Source organism: Mytilus galloprovincialis, chromosome 2 (genome assembly GCF_965363235.1).
Source record: "Mytilus galloprovincialis chromosome 2, xbMytGall1.hap1.1, whole genome shotgun sequence".
NCBI lineage: Eukaryota > Metazoa > Mollusca > Bivalvia > Mytilida > Mytilidae > Mytilus > Mytilus galloprovincialis.
Genome location: NC_134839.1, coordinates 86,298,047 through 86,318,109, shown reverse-complemented (window position 1 = coordinate 86,318,109; position 20,063 = coordinate 86,298,047). Strand labels below are relative to the sequence as shown.

The following is a 20,063-nucleotide window of genomic DNA, read 5'->3' as shown; positions in this document are numbered from 1 at the left end:
ATGTTTTAAATTTTGTTTAAAGGGTCATTGAGTTTGTTTTTTTTTAAAAGGGGGGGTGTCAGATATTGCGATGTATCTCAAAACCTATATAAAAAAATATCATAATGTTATAAAATAATTGGATATCCATGTTTGGGTTTGAGTATTTATATTTCATTTAATATTGCTTTGAAGTTAAGTGAAATAAGGGATACGCCTTTCATTAGGAAAATGTGTATTACTATATTTACCTATATCCAAAAGTGCCCGTTTAAAATAAATTTAAACAAGCAAAGTTTACTGTACAATAAATATATATTCAAATTCTTTCGAATGACAATGTTCAGATCTGTGTAACCGTTGCTTTTCATAAATTGTTGGTTTTGAAATTTTTTTTAAAAACCAGGTGATATATATAGACGAAACCGGGTGATTGTGTAGTAAACAACATTGACAAAACCGGTGTATTTTAATTTGACATGACCCATTTCTTTCGTTCCATACACAGACATACAAGTATTGAGATGCTCATAATGACTAGTTTTGCAATCTCCGTGTCAGTATCTATCTTCCCGTACCTTTCTTTCGGTATAATGTGATTAATTTAATGAGAAATTAAACAATTTCGAGGCAAGGTTCACTCAATTCGTCATTTTGGCGTGCATTTTTACTTATTTCTCCATTAATATAGAACGGTTGTAGAGAATATTGCATCTCACAATAGAAAATAGTTGTATATGTATATATATTCATCAATATCATAAAAGAAATAAAAAAAATAAGGAGAAACCTTCCTTTCTTCTGTTTATTGATGTTCCGTCATTGTGCCGGATGTTAGATACCATCGAGTCCAAACAATTTTTGCCGGTGTGGTTTAGACATAGTGTACAAGTTATGATAAAATAATTTCATTTAACAATCAAGATGAAATTTACTTACTTATATTTTCCAGGCTTCTCAAGTTCATTAAGACCTATCCAAAATTCATTTTGATTCAACTTAGAAGTCTAAAACAAGAAAAGAATTCTATCAATGAACTGCATGTCTGCATTAAGTACCTAAAAATTAAACCAGTCCTCTCAGCTTTGCAACCTCTTTCAAAATACTACACCTTAAAATATTACCATTCATTTTAACAAGAAATACTAGAATAAAAAAAAAGTGTTGCTTAATTTAATGTGTGAAAAAATATTGTGCATATAAAATTACACAGCTTCTTAATATTCCAAAAAGTAATTTTTAATTAGTTTAAACATATTTTATTATTCAAAATGACAAATGGATTAGACACAAGTTTTACAACTTAGTAATGTCTTCTCCAATTTTTAATACCTTTTTTAATATTAAACTTTATATAGTTAAACTTGATGTTGATCAGTGATTTTCTCTTTGAAATTCAATTACTTTCATAAAATAGTATCTATGTTAAGAACATTTACTCTTAGACTAAAGTTAGGGACTTGTTTGGACTTTTCAATAGACAACTTTTGAGTTTGATGCATTTTCTTCAAAAACTTTGGTTTAAGTGAACATCATTCGTGCGTTTCGGGGCATTGTCACTTCCATTCCAATGTTGAGCGAGTGCTTGGAAAACTATAAATCTATATTGCAAATTGATTTCAAATAATTGTCTTTTAGCACTGATGTCATTAGGAAATTGTGATTAAGTACCTACAGAACAAATATTATTTCAAGTTTATCCAGCACAATAACAATCACTAAGACATTTGATGAACGTTTATAGTGCAGGGATACAGGCGATCCCCTCTATCTGGTAAATGACGTCATAAAGTAGCACATAATTGACAAATTTTTTCCGGTGACAGATAAACTTGAAAGTGGTCTTTTGAAAGAACTAAGTACATAAACTAGATGTTTATACTGATTTCTACATCATTCTCAACAAGCATGCAATGAAAATTAAAGGAGGAAAATATGCATCAGCCATTTGAAAATCTTCTGTATAAGGCGATAAACTAGTGTTTTCAAATGGAACATTTAACATACTCTAATTATTTTTTGAATGATTAACTGGATTATCTGTATTAAAGTTGATGTTGCAAGGCATGTCTGCAGCAGTTTACAATCACATGGTTGTATGATATGTTGTATTGAAATAATATATATAGCATCCTTTCTTAGATCAGTCAGTACTCTTGACTTCATGTGGATGTTACTGGCCATGACATGACCAGAAAACACTAATTTTGCAGTTTTAAATCAACATTTTGTTTGAAATAGGATCAAACCTTTGATATGAATAATTTACATTTTTATGTTTACCTCCACACAATACTAAGTTAAAGTGATATAATAACTAAATTGTGAACTTTGATAGGCTAACAATTGTACAATGTATATTCATATTGTTTTCCAACCTATCCATTGTATATTATGGTTACTTTGGATTTTGACTAAAGCTGAAGGACAAAAATTTTACCTTAGCTAAAGGACAAAATGTTTTTGTGCTACCATAATTATGTAAAATTGTAATTTTCTAAAGATAATCAAATAATCAATAAACTAAATAATTGATTTCATAAAAAACAAAGATTATCATTTAAATTTTAACACTTTTAATTAGGTTTTTTAAATTTCAATACACATTTTTATCAAAATCTGTTAAATCGGAAAAAGCTCTGATTAACAACTTTAAAACATTCTTGTTATTCCATACTCTGTTCTTCTGACACAGTAAAAGGGTGGCATGACTACTTTAAGATATAAATAAATCTTTAAATTTAACTTACCATGCCTAACAACAGATTATTTTCATCCTGAGCATGAATACTGGCCAAATTAGCTTTATTAGCTAAACAATACTGTTGGGCTTGGTACCATGATAGCGATGAATTAGCACCATTTGTGGGATTGGTCATATAGCATGCTCCATTGAACAACTCCCAGGAGCCTGCACCACACTGAGCAGCTACAATTGAAATAGTTAAGAGTATTAAATTTTCAATTACAATATTAATTACACAATTTGAACAAACAAACAAAAAACAAACCTAAATTGAAAATCCAATTTTGAGATAAATTAAGATTTAGCAGCAACTATAAGATGAGTTGACAATAATGACCAAGATTTATAACTTTTATCATTCTTACATAATTTTTCGTTTTTTTCTGCTTTCTGTTTATTTCATTTTTTACAAACAAACATGGTTTACATATGGCATAAATGATAAACCTCAATGAAGTCCATGTTCTGGACTATGTTCAAAAATCAATTTGTCTCTGGTGGATAATTATTTCATCGGCATCCATACCAAATTTTCTAATTTTTATTCATAATAAGATGCTTTGTCATCAATGTGTTACCATTACCATTGAATAAATGATTTTTTATTTTACTGTAGTGACATTATTGTTAATCTATAATCAACAACTTACATGTAACACCAGTCACTGGTGCAGCAGTAGTCTGAAGTACTGTTCCTGAAAAATCATTAAATTGAATTGATGTAATGCCACAGTGCACTTAAAATGTCCATCAATTTTTGATATCTACTTAATTAATATTTGGCGACTTTTTTCCTTAATGAAATAAAATGTAAAAGGCACCATTATATCTCTCTGTGTCTTGCTATTTGTACAATTTCCCATTGATCCTACTGCCTGATTTCTTTTGGATTCAAGTGATTCTCTAAATATGTAAAAGTAATAACGCAACATTCAATGCAGCAATATAGTGTTTCAATGTTTATCCACATCAATTTGTCAATGAAATATAGCTAAATCATTCATTTAACCAGACAACTGACAGAACTTGAACTTGTAAAAGATTTACTTTTTTAACAACTTCATGTAATTTCATATTCTTTGTAAAGAAATACCTTGTTGAGACAAATTGATAAAAAAAAGAATAATGACATTTCATTTTTTTATACCAACTTTATCAGCTTGAATAATAGCTTAACTAAGAAGGCTTGCTTGATAAAGTCAGTATCTAAGACTAAAATATATGTGATATTTTTCATATAAAGCTGATAAAGGCACAAGCTTACCTCTCTGTATCTTACAGATATAGTTGAGAGAGAGATAACAATTATTGTCATTCCAAAGTCCTTTCTGTGTGGTATAGCCTACAATCTGTCCACAGTCTTCATTGTTAAAATTATTAGGTTCATTGGGAGCCCAGGCCGTAAAATCAAAACCCGATCCATCACTCCAAACATATCCTGTCTCATTTACACGATCATTAAGTCCAATCCAGAAAGTTGTGGAATCTCTTTAATAAAAAACAGATCTTATTTCAGAATGATTTGACAATATCTTAAAATTATGATGAAACAAGAATGTGTCCTAAGTACACAGATGCCCCATCTGCATTATCATTATCTATGTTCAGTGGACCGTGAAAATGGGATAAAATCTCTAATTTGGTATTAAAATTAGAAAGATCATATCATAGGGAACATGTTTACTGGTACTAAGTTTCAAGTTGATCAGACTTCAACTTCGTCAAAAACTACCTCGACAAAAAACTTAAACCTGAAACAGGGCGAACGGACGGACGCACAGACCAGAAAACATAATGCCCATAAATGGGGCATAAAAAAAATATAATTATTTGGTGCATGTATTATTAGTGTCAGGTGTGTTTACTGGAAAATAACTTCTTTATTAAAAACAATTTCAAAATGTAAAAGAAAAAAATACATATAAAATAGAAGATGTGGTATGATTGACAATGAGACAACTCTCCCCAAGAGACCAAAAGACACAGAAAAAACAGTTTTAGGTCACCGTATGTCTATTCCAAGGGACAATCAATAACACATGTCTAAGGACACAAAACAATATGAACAAAAAAATGAAATGACAAGCAATTATCCATAAAATTAGAACATAGAGAAACACAAACCACATCAAATAAATCTAATAGGTGATAGAATAAAAGACAATACAACAACAACAACAACAACAACAGAAGACTAAAAGAATATTTACCATAATTTATCCACTTACACCAGTAAATTGGTCTTTATATAGTTTAATTCATTCTGTTTACTATAATGTATCCACTTACACAAGTAAATTGGTCTTTTTATAGTTTAAATTCATTCTGTTTACTATAATTTATCCACTTACACCGGTATATTAGTCTTTATATAGTTTAATTCATTCTGTTTACTCTAACTTATCCACTTACACCAGTAAATTAGTCTTTTTATAGTTTAATTCATTCTGTTTACTCTAATTTATCCACTTACACCAGTAAATTAGTCTTCATATAGTTTAATTCATTCTGTTTACTCTTATTTATCCACTTACACCAGTAAATTGGTCTTTTTATAGTTTAATTCATTCTGTTTACTCTAATTTATCCACTTACATCAGTAAATTGGTCTTTATATAGTTTAATTCATTCTGTTTACTCTAATTTATCCACTTACACCAGTAAATTGGTCTTTATATAGTTTAATTCATTCTGTTAACTCTAATTTATCCACTTACACCAGTAAATTAGTTTTTATATAGTTTAATTCATTCTGTTTACTCTAATTTATCCACTTACACCAGTAAATTAGTCTTTATATAGTTTAATTCATTCTGTTTACTCTAATTTATCCACTTACACCAGTAAATTAGTCTTTATATAGTTTAATTCATTCTGTTTACTCTAATTTATCCACTTACACCAGTAAATTAGTCTTTATATAGTTTAATTCATTCTGATCATGAATACTGAGTAAGTCACCACCAAGACCTCTACACAAATCTCTTGATTCTTCCCAGGTTTGTTTCTGTGCTGATGATGAGTATTTCTGAAATATAAAATAATAGTTTAAAAGGGCTTTATAAAACTTTAACACAAATAAACACGAGCATGGATACTATATCAGAAGTATATTGCAAACTAGTTAGCCTGCTTTAGAAAAATAAATGAGGATTACATAAAACATCCCATTATGTGGCAAGAGACAATTATCCCCCACTACCTCTTTTTGTAGCCCTAACTTTTTTCATTTATAAAAACTTTCTGACAACAATGTTAGACATGCACACATTTCCTCTCTTCAAAAAGAATGTATTACAATAATAAACAGCATACCTTATAACAGTAGGATGAATACTGGTTCCAACCAATAGGACAGGGAACATTGGGTGGAATTGTTGATGGAGGTGCAGTGAAGCCTGTCCTTGGTGTTTCACAAATGTAGTTGTGGAGCTCAGTACACTGCTTATTTCCCCATAATCCAATTGGATGAGTTGTTCTCATGGCAACACAAGTATTTTTTTCATTTCCTGAAGTAAAAAGATTATTTATTACATTTCAATGCATATGAATGACTGCTTTAAACTTTAAATATTATAAAGACAATTACATTAATCAAATGTTGCTTTAAATATTAAGATAGTTGCAGATTTGAATATGAATAAGGGGTATATCTAGAAATCATTGTTATGCTTAGAGATGGAAGTGCAATGTATCTATTATGAAATAGTTTTTTAAAATATTATTTTCTCCCTTTTTTTTTTCAAAGATTTTTTTAAAATTTTGAACACTTGTCTTGTAATCACTTTAAAAATCTACATTCATTTTGAATATCTACAGTGTTCATAATTCAACTTAATATTTGCAAAAGCATTTCTAAAAATATTGAATACATTTATTTCACATTGCCTGGAAACATATCAGAAACAAGAATGTGTACATAGTACACGGTTGCCCCACTTCCACTATCATTTTCTATGTTCACTGGACTGTGAAATTGGTGTCAAAAATCTAATTTGGCATTTAAATTAGACAGATCATACCATAGGGAACATGTGTACTAAGTTTTAAGTTGATTGGACTTCAACTTCATCAAAAATTACCTCGACTAAAAACTTTAACCTGAAGCGGGACAGACAGACAGACGGACAACAAATAAACAGACGAACAAACAGATGCACAGACCAGAAAACAGAATGCTCCTCTACTATCATAGGTGGGGCATAAAAACTTGTCAAAATCTGTCTGAGATATTACCTGTATGTGTGTTGTCCCAGAATGTAAAGTAGTCTGTTTGCCCTTGTACCCAACTATAAGTCCCTGGAGTCGATTTATCTGTAAGTCCAATCCAAAAGACATCTGTTCTGGTGTCTATGTAACTGGCTAGGAAAGACTGAACATACCTAGAAAATTGAATACTAAATTAACAAGAACTATTTCAAGATTTGAATAACCAGAGGATATAAGGCGTCTGTATAAGAAAAATAATTAGATTAGTGGTGATTACATATATAATTGAATAAATATATCCTTTGCTTTCATACATGAAGATCATATCACAAAGAAATGCCAAAAATTAAATTGCCAATCTTTGATAAAATGATGGCTGCCTTTGGCAATAGGTTTCATTTTCCTTTGAATGAAAGGAAGGGTAATAATACTCACTATCCTCATTTCCATTACTCTGACAACAAAATATATGGATGTGGTTACCTGTCATTTACTGTTGCCAGCTGACCTTTGTACTTTGATTGACATGAGGCTTGGGGCGCCTGCCATGTAAGACGTTGGGCATTATTTACAATATATATGTGTGTGATTACCTGTCATTTACTGTTGCCAGCTGACCTTTGTACTTTGATTGACATGAAGCTTGGGCCGCCTGCCATGTAAGACGTTGGGCATTATTTTGATCCAACAAAGCATAGCATGATGCTCCATATCCATATCCTCTCCACTGTTAAACAGAAGAATTTGACATTTACTTCAAGTATCAATGAGCACAGATTTTTTCTTTATTTATATAGCTAAATAACCCCCAAAAATTAGATGTTATATATTGATTTCCTCTAAAAGAAATAAATATGCATAATGCAATGTGAAGACGAAAGAATTATGAATATACACTTGTTTATATATGTATATTTATATATATAGCTTTCTACAACCACAGCTGAACTATTTGTAAAGCCAAAGTTTGGACCCTAATACCACACTTGTACCCAGGGGATTCGAGGGGCTCGTGACTCCCCCTCAAATACAAATAAGCACTGTTAAAGTTGACGTTCTGTTTGAATTGTAACTGTTAAAGTTGATTTTAATTGAATCGAAACCCCCCTGGAAATTCCTGGCTACAAGCCTGAATACTTTGACTATGAGAGAAATTTGTATGGCTTTTTGGTATCTTTACAAACATTTTACTAAATTATTTTTAAAAAATACATGGATGCGGCTCATTCTATTTAAATACGATAGTACTTACAGGGTTTGTACATCCCTGAAATAGGGGATTCTGTCCAGTAGTAGCTACTACTTGTACACCTTTTCTACACACATAGCCCTGAGATAAAGTGTTACATGGCATATCATTCCAACCTCTTCCCTAAAATAACAAATATTAAACTATAATAGACAACGGAGTAAAAGTGAATTTTAAATTGGAGAAAGAATACAATAAATAAACAATAAAATCAAGTTTAATATGTACATGGAAATCTGATAACATTTTTTTTTTTAAATAAAACAGGTTTATGACAAACAGACAACATTTTATTCAAATAAAACCGGTGTATGTCAAAAAGACAACATCTAAAAAAATTTAAGGAAGGGGGGTGGCAATTTAACATAAATTATTCAAATAAGACAGGTGTTTGTATAACAGACCATGATTAAAACACAAATCTGATGCTCAGAAAATGGAGCATAATCCAGTTCAAATAGTATTCATAGGTAAACAGTGATAAGGGACAAGTCTTCAACTTTTACTAATACCAGAGGACTCATTTTAGACCCTCAACTTCTCCATTACTTCAACTTTTCTTCCCCACTGAATTGTAATTGAGAAATCACAGTACTGTTGATTCATTCTTATTTGTGGGATACCATTTTTGATGAATTTTGTGAGTACAGCCTATAGACCTCAATTTTAAAAACAACAAATAATTTAATTACAAATTTTCTTTACACTTAATGAAGACTTTGGCTAAACAATGAAATCAAATAGCCTTGAAGATGCAAAATTTACTCAATCTACAAAAATAAGTCTTATCCATGAAAATAATTGAATCCACATTAAAACATTTAAATTTTTAACTAAATATCCTAATGTATAAGTTCTAAATAATTTATGAAGTGTATGAAAATAAATATATATAAATTAGAAAAACTTTTTGGATAAGTGAGTCTTGCAAATGTTGGCACAGACTTGGATCAATGTAAAAATATATGTAAACCCAGCTTACTTGCAGCCAAACACTGACACAGTCTTCATTCAGGTTCCTCCAATTGTTAGGCTCTTTACTATTCCAGTTTGTATACATTACAGGTGTTCCATCATCCCAGACAAAATAATTCTCAACAACTCTGTCACTAAGTCCTATCCAGTAACTTCCACCTAAGAACAATCCTTTCATTGCTACAAATAAATACAAGATCATTGCTTCATATAAATAGAAGATCATAGCTACTATTAAATAGAAGATCATAGCTACTAATAAATAGAAGATCATTAGCTACTATTAAACAGAAGATCATAGCTACTAATAAATAGAAGATCATAGCTACTAATAAATAGAAGATCATAGCTATTAATTAATACAAGATCATTAGCTAATTAATTATTTGTTCATACTCTAAATATTTTGAAAAGGCAATATCTTAAGATGAGGATACTTTTGCATATTGCAGTTCTGCATCATATGTTAAACTATTTCCCTCTTTAAGGAATGGACCTCATCAAGATAAGAAATTATATAAAGTAATACTTAGAAACATCTAAACATACGTCTAGGTAAATTGGCTTGTATGAAATTCTGCTCATCCCGACTGTTGACTGTTGCTAAGTAACCACCTCTCTTTTGACATTCCGTCCTGGCAGCAGTTGCAGTCATATTTTTTCTAATAAAAGCCCAACATGAGTTTGCATGTTTTTTCCATCCAAATTGACATCCCAAAAACTGTCCAGCTGTAAGATAGTACTTAGTATAGTTAAGTTTCACTATGTCAGGTAAATACACAAGTGCATATGATAAATTTAGAGCAGGTGCTTCTCCAATTAGAATTGAAACTGGCAGTGAAAAGATTTAGATGTAAATCAAAGGTTTTGTTTTAATAGTAGAAAAAACAATTCAGATGTAAATAGAATATGAACTAGAGGCTCTAAAGAGCCTGTGTCGCTCACCTTGGTCTATGTGCATATTAAACAAAGGACACAAATGGATTCATGACAAAATTGTATTTTGGTGATGGTGATGTGTTTGAAGTTCTTACTTTACTGAACGTTCTTGCTTCTTACAATTATATCTATAATGAACTTTGCCCATTAGTAATAGAGAAAAATATTTGGTAAAAATTTACATAAATTTACCAAATTAATGAAAATTGTTAAAAATTGACTATAAAGGCCAATAACTCCTTAAGGGGTCAATTGACCATTTAGGTCATGTTGCCTTATTTGTAGATCTTACCTTGCTGAACATTATCGCTGTTTACAGTTTATCGCTATCTATAATAGTATTCAAGATAATAACCAAAAACGGCAACATTTCTTTAAAAATTACCAATTGGAGGGCAGCAACCCAACAACCGGTTGTCCAATTCATTTGAATATTTCAGGGCAGATATATATTGACTTGATTAACAATTTAACTCCTTGTCAGATTTGCTCTAAATGATTTGGTTTCAGAGTTATAAGCCAAAATCTACATTTTACCCCTGTTCTATTTTTAGCCGTGGTGGCCATCTTGGTTAGATGGCCAGGTCATCGGACACATTTTTCAAACAAGATACCCCAAAGATGATTGTGGCCAAGTTTGAATTAATTTGGCCAAGTAGTTTCAGAGGAGAAGATTTTTGTAAAAGATAACTAAGATTTACTAAAAATGGTTAAAAATTGACTATAAAGGGCAATAACTCCTAAAGGGGTCAAATGACCATTTCGGTCATGTTGACTTATTTGTAAATCTTACTTTGCTGAACATTATTGCTGTTTACAGTTTATCTCTATCTATAATAATATTCAAGATAATAACCAAAAACTGCAAAATTTCCTCAAAATTACCAATTCAGGGGTAGCAACCCAACAACGGGTTGACTGATTCATCTGAAAATTTCAGGGCAGATAGATCTTGACCTGATAAACATTTTACCCCATGTCAGATTTCCTCTAAATGTTTTGGTTTTTGAGTTATAAGCCAAAAACTGCATTTTACCCCTATGTTCTATTTTTAGCCGTGGCGGCCATATTAGTTGGTTGACCGGGTCACGCCACACATTTTTTAAACTAGGTACCCCAAAGATGATTGTGGCCAAGTTTGGATTAATTTGGCCCATTAGTTTCAGAGGAGAAGATTTTTGTAAAAGATTACTTAGATTTATGAAAAATGGTTAAAAATTGACTATAAAGGGCAATAACTCCTAAAGGGGTCAACTGACCATTTCGGTCATTTGACTTATTTGTAAATCTAACTTTGCTGAACATTATTGCTGTTTACAGTTTATCTCTATCTATATTAATATTCAAGATAATAACCAAAAAACAGCAAAATTTCCTCAAAATTACCAATTCAGGGGCAGCAACCCAACAACGGGTTGACCGATTCATCTGAAAATTTCAGGGCAGATAGATCTTGACCTGATAAACATTTTACCCCATGTCAGATTTCCTCTAAATGCTTTGGTTTTTGAGTTATAAGCCAAAAACTGCATTTTACCCCTATGTTCTATTTTTAGCCGTGGCAGCCATCTTGGTTGGTTGGCCGGGTCACGCCACACATTTTTTAAACTAGATACCCCAATGATGATTTTGGTCAAGTTTGGTTTAATTTGGCCCAGTAGTTTCAGAGGAGAAGATTTTTGTAAAAGTTAACGACGACGGACGCCGGACGACGACAGACGCCGGACGACGACGGACGCCAAGTGATGAGAAAAGCTCACTTGGCCCTTTGGGCCAGGTGAGCTAAAAACATGTGTTGTAATACCGCAGTCCCACTAGGCCACGATCGCACTATGATCTGTGAAAAAAATGCAAATTTTGATGATCGTAGTACGATCAAGTAGATCGCAGTAAGGTCATATCACGGTCGTGGTGAGGTCTTCAAGATCGTGATGAGTGTGGCCAACTTTGAACATGTTCAAAACAATCATGGTGCGGTCTGGGCAAAATCAGGTCGTAGTAGAAGCGTAGTAAGAGCGCACTTAGGTCGTGGTAAGATCGCAAAGGTCTCTGTACCATCGTAGCGAGAATGTAGCGAAAGCGTGATTCTATTCAGAGAGACTGCGCTACAATCTCACAGCGACGTTATTACCACCTCACTACGACCATCACGCTTTAACCGCGACCCAACTACGCTTCAACTACGACTATACCACATTTACACCACGCTGTTCAAGACCATAGTACGATTAATAATAATAATAATAATAAATTCTTTATTTAAAGAGGGTAAACACAGTTAGTTACAATCACTAATCTTCCCTGAGGCCCTCATATACATGTATGCAATACAAGTAAAAACAAAATGGTAATAATAAAAGAAAAAAGCAATCATACAACATATAAACACAATTGTATAGACATAATAGTTCAGTGTACATGTACCATGATTAAAAGATATAAAACAGTTAAATATCGCATGTAGTAAATAGACCTAGTATATACAAATCATTAAAATCATACATTCTAAGAGTAATACAATGTAGTTGCAATCATTTCAGACTGAATATTGGGACTGTCTCAAGTATTGTTTTATAATTTGTTTAAAAGAATAAGTGTTTTGCACTTTACGCATTTCATAAGGTAGTCCATTCCATAAAACTGATCCAGAATAAGCAAAAGATTTTTTAAACAGTTCAGTTTTTGGCTTTGGAACTATCAAATTACCTTGAGTAACACCCCTTAAAGCATAAGGATTATTTACAGATATAAGTTGAAACTTTTGAATTAGGTACTGTGGTGCTTCTTTCCGCATACATTTAAATAGCAATAAATATTTATGGTATTTGATTCTGTTTTCTACTGTCATCCAACCAAGTGTTTTAAATAAGGGGGCTGATGGGGATAATGGGTCTGCATCAAGAATTAATCTTGCTGCTCTTTTTTGAAGTTTTAATATTCTTACTATCCCTTCATTTTTACATTCTCCCCAAATAATACAGCAGTAATCGATGAGAGGCAGAATATACCCATTATAATATGCTTTCCTGGCATTAATATCTAAAAATTTCTTTAATTTAGAAAGAAGGTATATTCTTGATGAAATGCTAGCACAAATTTGATCAATTTGGTTTTTCCAGCTAAGTGTGCTGTCAATTTTAACACCTAATAATTTCTCACATGATGAATTTTGTAGTGTTTCTGAATTTATTACTAAATTTGGTTGAAAAGATTGGGTTGATAATTTCTGACTTGTTCCAGTAACCAAACATTTAGTTTTTTTTGGTATTGATGAACATATTATTCATTTTGCACCATTCTTCAACTTTGCATAAATCTTCTTGAACATCATCATGTAAATTTTCTATACTTTTCCCTGATTTATGAAGAGTAGTATCATCAGCATACAAGTCTGTTTTACAATTTTTAATGCACAGGGGAAGGTCATTTATAAATAAGACAAATAATAGAGGACCTAGTATAGATCCTTGGGGGACACCAAATTTCACATCTTTTTTATCAGAATTAACATTGCAAATGTTTACTTGCTGTGTTCTATTACTTAGGTATGACCTGAAAAAACCTACTGCAGACTCACTGAATCCATAAATAGCAAGCTTTAAGCAAAGAATGTCATGATCTACAAGATCAAATGCCTTTTTAAAGTCTAACAGTATTGCTAAGTTAAGATTACCATCATTCATTTCTTTCAGCCATTTGTCAGTGATATCAATAAGTGCAGTTTGACAAGAATGATGTGGCCTAAAACCTGATTGTGTAGGATGTAAAAGTTTAAATTTAGACAAGTACTTATACATGTTATTTGAGACATGCCTTTCTAATACTTTTGATAAAGATGGAAGTACAGAAATTGGCCTGTAATTTGTTGCTAAAACCTTATCACCATCTTTGTAAACTGGTGTTACCTTAGCATTTTTCAGTAATGAGGGGTAGATACCAGTATCTATCATTCTGTTGAATATATATGTGAGAGGAGAGGCAATACATGGAGCACTTATTTTAAGGATTTGCGGTCCAATATTATCAGTTCCTGATGATTTATTTACATCAAGTTTAATCAACTCATCAAATAGCTCATTTATCTTTATTGGTGGTATGGTAAATTTCTCATGTTTTTGTTGTTTTAATTGATTTTTAATAAATTTGCTTAGATTATTGAAATCTGCCTTGTCAATAGATGTAATGTCCCTTTGCTCTCTTAGTTCTTCAGCACAGGAAGTAAAAAAGGTATTAAAAGTATCTGCTATAGATTTTTTATCCTTTGTTGTTGTATTGTTCTCATCTGTAGCTAATTCATGTGGGGATTTTTTAAACTTTGGATTCAAGCTATGAAGGCATTTCCATAAAGATTTTGAGTCCTTGGAGTCTTTTACCATGTTTTTATAATAGTTCTTTTTTGAATTCTCTATTATTTGTTTAGTTTTATTTCTCCAAAATCTATATTCACTCCACAATCCAAGTGCATTGTATTTATCCCTCATGTTCCTAGCATATATAATTTCACTATTATACCAATCAGGTTGCCTATCCTTTTTAACTCTCTTTTCAACAACTGGAGCATGTTTATCTAAAACTTTGTTCAACATATCATAAAATAATTGGAGACAAACAGAAGGGTTGTCTTCAAATTCAATTTTATAAAAAGGTGTACTTTGTAGGTCTAAAAGAAATTCATTTTGATCAAATTTTTTGAAATTCCTGTATGTGATTGTACTGTGTGAATTCTTTTTGTCTTTATTAACTTCTTTCCTTGTTAAACAAATAGGATAATGGTCACTAATTGCTAATTTACAGACATGTGATTCCTGTACCTTATCTAGATTACTGACATAGATATGATCAATCAATGTACTGGTATCCTTTGTGACCCTTGTAGCATCTACAATCAATTGTTGAAGATTGAATGTTTCTAAAACATTCAACCATTTTTGAGGAGGTTTGCTTGGTGCTTTAAAATTCATATTAAAATCCCCCAATAATATAATATCTGAATTAATGGTCACTGCCATTCCTAGTTCTTTTTCAAAATCATCAATCCAATCTATTGTTGACTTTGGAGGTCTGTACACAAAACATAGTAAAAATGATTTTTTATAATCTGGTTTTACCTCAAACCACATTGTTTCAATACCTCCTATTTCAATGTTGTTTTGTCTTGAAAATTTTATTTTTTCAGAAAAATAAACAATTAAACCACCCCCACCCTGGGAAGTTCTGTCTTTTCTTTCAGATAAGTAACCAGGTATTTGTAATTCATTATCTTTGGTGTTTTTAGTTAAAAATGTTTCACACATGCCAACTACATCAGGTGGGTTTTTTGAAAACATAAGTGTGTGTTTGATTTCATCATATTTACTTTCAATCCTATTAACATTATGAGAACAAATCCTGATACCTTTAGATTTACTAAAACCATATGTACCAAAAATATTATCACCAGGATCTATTTGCTTCCTTGTCAATGCATGGTTTTCCAAAATGATTAGATAATACATACAAATAGCTATTGCTAAAGTAAATACATAGATATAAGATATTTTCACATCAATTAAAAAATTAGCCTCAGGAAATGGATACAATAAATCACATGCTATGATAACATTAGAATCATTATTTGACATTACACAGTTTGTATCAAGCTGCTTATCATTAAGAAATGTATCCTGTCCACATGTTTGGGATAAAGTGTCAGCATTATCTGAAGTAATTAATGCATCATTAATACTATTAAGTTTTGCAATAGACACTTCCTTGGTTGTGTCAGAAGAATAAATACCATTCACATTTTCTTTAATGATAACATAATTAACACTCCTCTTTTTGTTTCTTTTTGAAGTTTCATATTCTTTTGAAATAGAAAATGTGGACAAACATATACAAGATAATAAATTGCATTCAGAGCATAATGTTAAAAGTGTATTAAATCTATTTGAAACAGTGGTTAAATTGGCATTCTCTTCCTTGCCATTTTTTCATGCTAAACAAAATTTTTGTTTGTGGCCATACATATTACATTTATGACATTTGATTTTCATTTCAAATCTACATGAAGATGTTTTATGGTTAAGTTCACCACAGTTAGCACAGGCATAAGAATGATAATTTAGTATTCCAACTATATTATTAATTGTTTTAATGTATCTGGATGTTCCTCTGGAGTTAAAATGAATCCCATCATGAGTATAGAAACCTTTATTCTGGTTGAAACTGTCACTCATATACATCTCATACTGTCGTATAAAAACCAATCCAAATTGTTGACACAGTTTTTCTAGGACTAAGTTTGCACTGTACACATTTACATCATATCTTGGGGGTAGTCCTGAAACTATGATGTTACAATCCTTATTGCAACACGAACGAGCAGCCCAGATCAGACTTTCAAAGTCCTCTTCTAATTCTTTTAGTGAATGTCCAGCACTAATATCATTTCCTCCAACTTGAAGGATAATATTCTTATAGGTTCTTAAATTCATTTTCATGATTTCGCTGGTGATCCTATCAATGTTGGCACCCCTGAATGTTCTGATATCTGTTTTAGATAGGCCAGAGGGTCTGATTCCTTTCAGAATGGATGAACCAATAATTAAGTTTTTATCACTGGATAATTGTTCAAAATTTTGTGTTTTGTTAGATTTTACCTGTTTTAGGTTGTGAATTTGGTTTTCCGGCTGGATGGTAGTTTCAACTGTTTTGCATGGTTCCTTATGAAGTTTCAATTTTGACAGCCTAGGTGCTGGAATTGGTGCTGTTTGTGTTGACACATCACATGCGTTAACAAATTTTGCTGTTTGACACTCAATAGAATCAGTTTGTATGGACACCTCACTGCATTTATTTTCCAATTTTGATTCTAAATCATTAATGATCTGAATTAAATCCTCCCTACTTTTCCCATCATATTTGGAATTATTAACGGATGTCGATAGATTAGTTATTGAGTCTAATGAAAAGTTAAGGTTTTGAGATTGATCATTAATCTCTTCAGACATTTGTGAGTTCTCTTGTGAGGATTCTATGGAACTGTTAAAAATTTCTTCTATAAATTCAACTGGAGTAGATGACCTTGGTTGGGATGAAATTATTTCTTTTTCAAGGGATTCACAGTTTGCCACAAAAGTGTCAATCCAAGTAAAGATACTTCGACCTTGAACATTAATTGTACCAGTACTTACATATAATGTCACTGTTACTGAGTTATTGACAGTTTTGTAAATATTTCCAAACTGGAAATGACTTTTTACAGAGTTAAGATCACTATCCAATATTCTTTGAACATCTTGTAGCATATGTTGTGCTACATGAATGGTTACACTGTTCTTCTTTGGTGAAATATGTAAAAAGTCAGGCACATCTTCTGCTGATAAATCCAAAGAAACACTTTCATTTTCTGAATTTTCTGAATTTTGATCACTTGGTTCATTATTTCCATTAAATAGTAAAGTTGCATTAAATGAATTAAATAGTGTTTTTACAGCTGTAAAACTGTTAAGTAAAGACATGGTAATTACAGATAATCCATTTATCAGGAGCACTCAGAAACACATCCTCTCTCTTCAGAGTCTTATCTTAACTTCTAGCACGCCCTTACCGTCCTCTTCACGCTCTTCTTACAACCTGACTACGTTCACACTACGTCCATCATTCTCATTGTCATTTTCACATAAATATATTATATATCTCCAGATTTTGTTTGTCTGTATGTAATTAGGACTTCTTGTCCATTTTCTCTAACCACTCAACCATGCTTCTTGTTTTTATATAGATTAGACCGTTGGTTTTCCCTTATGAATGGTTTTACACTATCAATTTTTGGGGCCGTTTATAGCTTGCTGTTCGATGTGAGCCAAGGCTCCGTGTTGAAGGCCATACCTTCGCCTATAATGGTTTACTTTTATAAATTGTTACTTAGATGGAGAGTTGTCTCATTGACTCTCATACCACATCTTCCTATAGCTATTGACACATCTGTGTCATCTCTGCTAAATATATTGTTATTTGAGCTTTATGGACAAGCAAAAGGTTGTAATTTAGGTTGGATTGGTCCGGAATCTCTACTTGATCAGGATTCAATACTATCAGAGCTTCCTCTGCCTCTACATCAACCCTTACCACCACGCCCACATGTTCTAGAAGATTTTGGTTGCATCACTGTATTGTTTTCGAAAAATCTACGTTTTAATCAGAAATAGAAGAATGGAACTGTATTGATATGGAACATGATGTTGACATTATTGCTGAGAATGTAGTAAGATCGCGGTATGAACGTAGCATTATCGTGGTAAGATCGTCCTATAAACGCAGTAAAAGCGTGGTAAGATCGTGTTGCAATCGGATATCACGTGGTATGGTCGTAGTGAGAACGTGATAAGCGTAGAAGGATCTTGATAAGCGTAGTGAGGTCGCATAATAAGCACGGTGAGAATGTGGTATAATCGTAGCGGGATCGTTCTAGAAGCGTAATGAAGACGACGTAGTAGCATAGTGAAATCAACGAAAATTTACATTTTCATGCCGCTCATACCGCGACTTCACCACGATCTGAATTTATTTTAGATCGCCGTGAGCGTGGTGCGATCGTGGTCTAGTGGACTGGGGCTTTAGAATGCAAAGAATGGGTAGATTTGGGATCTTTTTTTTTTTTACAGAGTATGTTATGTACAAAGTAGTTTCAATTATTTGTGTAATGAGGAAATGTTTTTATTTACATTTCAAAGCCAAAATCTGTCATGAATTACTTTTTAAGAGAGAGTGTATATTAAAATTGTAATAACTGTATATAATGTTGTATTTTGTTTTATTCTCCTGATTATGATTATAAAAGAATTGCTTTTTAATATGGTGTTTTATACTAAGATATATTGATATATGTTATCTTTTTTACAAATAATTAAAATCTTCTGATCGATATGTACATTCTGTTCACTTAATTAACCAATTTAAATATAAATAAGGAAAAATATGAAATTCAAATATGTAAATTTTCTTCCTGCTGTATCTTTGAAATTTAGTTTTCTTAACAACAGATTATTCTTACCTGGAACTCGTGGAGTTGGTCTTGGTTTAATAGTAGTTCTGGGTCCCCCTGTAAAAAGATTTACAGTTTGTTTAACTTTGTAATCAGATACATCGATTGGAAAAGTTAAACGCTTCTGATAATACAAAACATGCATGTTATTAAAATATATAATTTCATTTCAAACTATTTTAACAAAAATTAAAATAAATGGAGAGTGCTTGCAAATAACGTTATAAAGGGAAATAACTCAAGAAAGTTAAAAGTGATGCAACCGAAATTTGAACTTGATCTGTGTTTTGTTGTAAAAAAAAGCATTGTGTATAAGTTTCAATACATTTGGTTAAGGCAAACTAAACTAAGAGAATGAAAACTAGTGATTTTTATTTTCAATCATATTTTAATAATTGATAATGTTGAGTTTCATGAACACAATATCGTATTCCAAAGCTGTGAATAGCAATGTCATCAGCACTCGTTATGAAAACTCAATTAACAATCAGTTCATAATGATAACACCAGTCCCTGCAACAAGAAAGCGAGACAGACGGACGAACGAACAAACGAATGCACAGACCAGAAAACATAATGCCCATATATGGGGCATAAAAATGGGGTATAAAAAATAGCATTACATTAACCTGCAAATGAAATTTATATTACAAAATAGATGAGATATTTATAATATATTAAGGAAACATTTAAATATACCTACAATATTTTTTACATATGAATCCATTCCTGTAGTTACAAGGGAAATCATTCCATGTATGACCTCGCTGTACATAGTACCCCATACAGTCCTCATTATGTCTGGCATCGTCTGGTTGCCCTTAAAAAATCAGGTCAGTTTATTACAAAAATATTGTATAAACAAAATTCATATTTCACATACTTAACATTATTCCCATACTTCAGACATAATCTAATGTCATAAAAGGGTAGCTACC

At 31.7% G+C, this 20,063-nt stretch overlaps 1 protein-coding gene across 1 annotated transcript in view; it reads right to left on the bottom strand.

Moving 5' to 3' along the window:
• Positions 1 to 20,063, bottom strand: part of LOC143064701 (macrophage mannose receptor 1-like) — a 93,394-nt gene that overhangs the window by 36,434 nt on the left and 36,897 nt on the right. The window contains exons 19-31 of the mRNA XM_076237735.1: positions 19,829 to 19,945; positions 19,135 to 19,182; positions 9,708 to 9,887; positions 9,166 to 9,338; positions 8,187 to 8,306; positions 7,528 to 7,661; positions 6,962 to 7,107; positions 6,041 to 6,234; positions 5,626 to 5,753; positions 3,990 to 4,213; positions 3,376 to 3,420; positions 2,730 to 2,908; positions 919 to 986 (exon numbers count right to left, since the gene is read on the bottom strand). Of these exons, the coding sequence (XP_076093850.1) occupies positions 919 to 986; positions 2,730 to 2,908; positions 3,376 to 3,420; positions 3,990 to 4,213; positions 5,626 to 5,753; positions 6,041 to 6,234; positions 6,962 to 7,107; positions 7,528 to 7,661; positions 8,187 to 8,306; positions 9,166 to 9,338; positions 9,708 to 9,887; positions 19,135 to 19,182; positions 19,829 to 19,945 (1,756 nt within the window). The remainder of the gene's footprint in view (positions 1 to 918; positions 987 to 2,729; positions 2,909 to 3,375; positions 3,421 to 3,989; positions 4,214 to 5,625; positions 5,754 to 6,040; positions 6,235 to 6,961; positions 7,108 to 7,527; positions 7,662 to 8,186; positions 8,307 to 9,165; positions 9,339 to 9,707; positions 9,888 to 19,134; positions 19,183 to 19,828; positions 19,946 to 20,063) is intronic.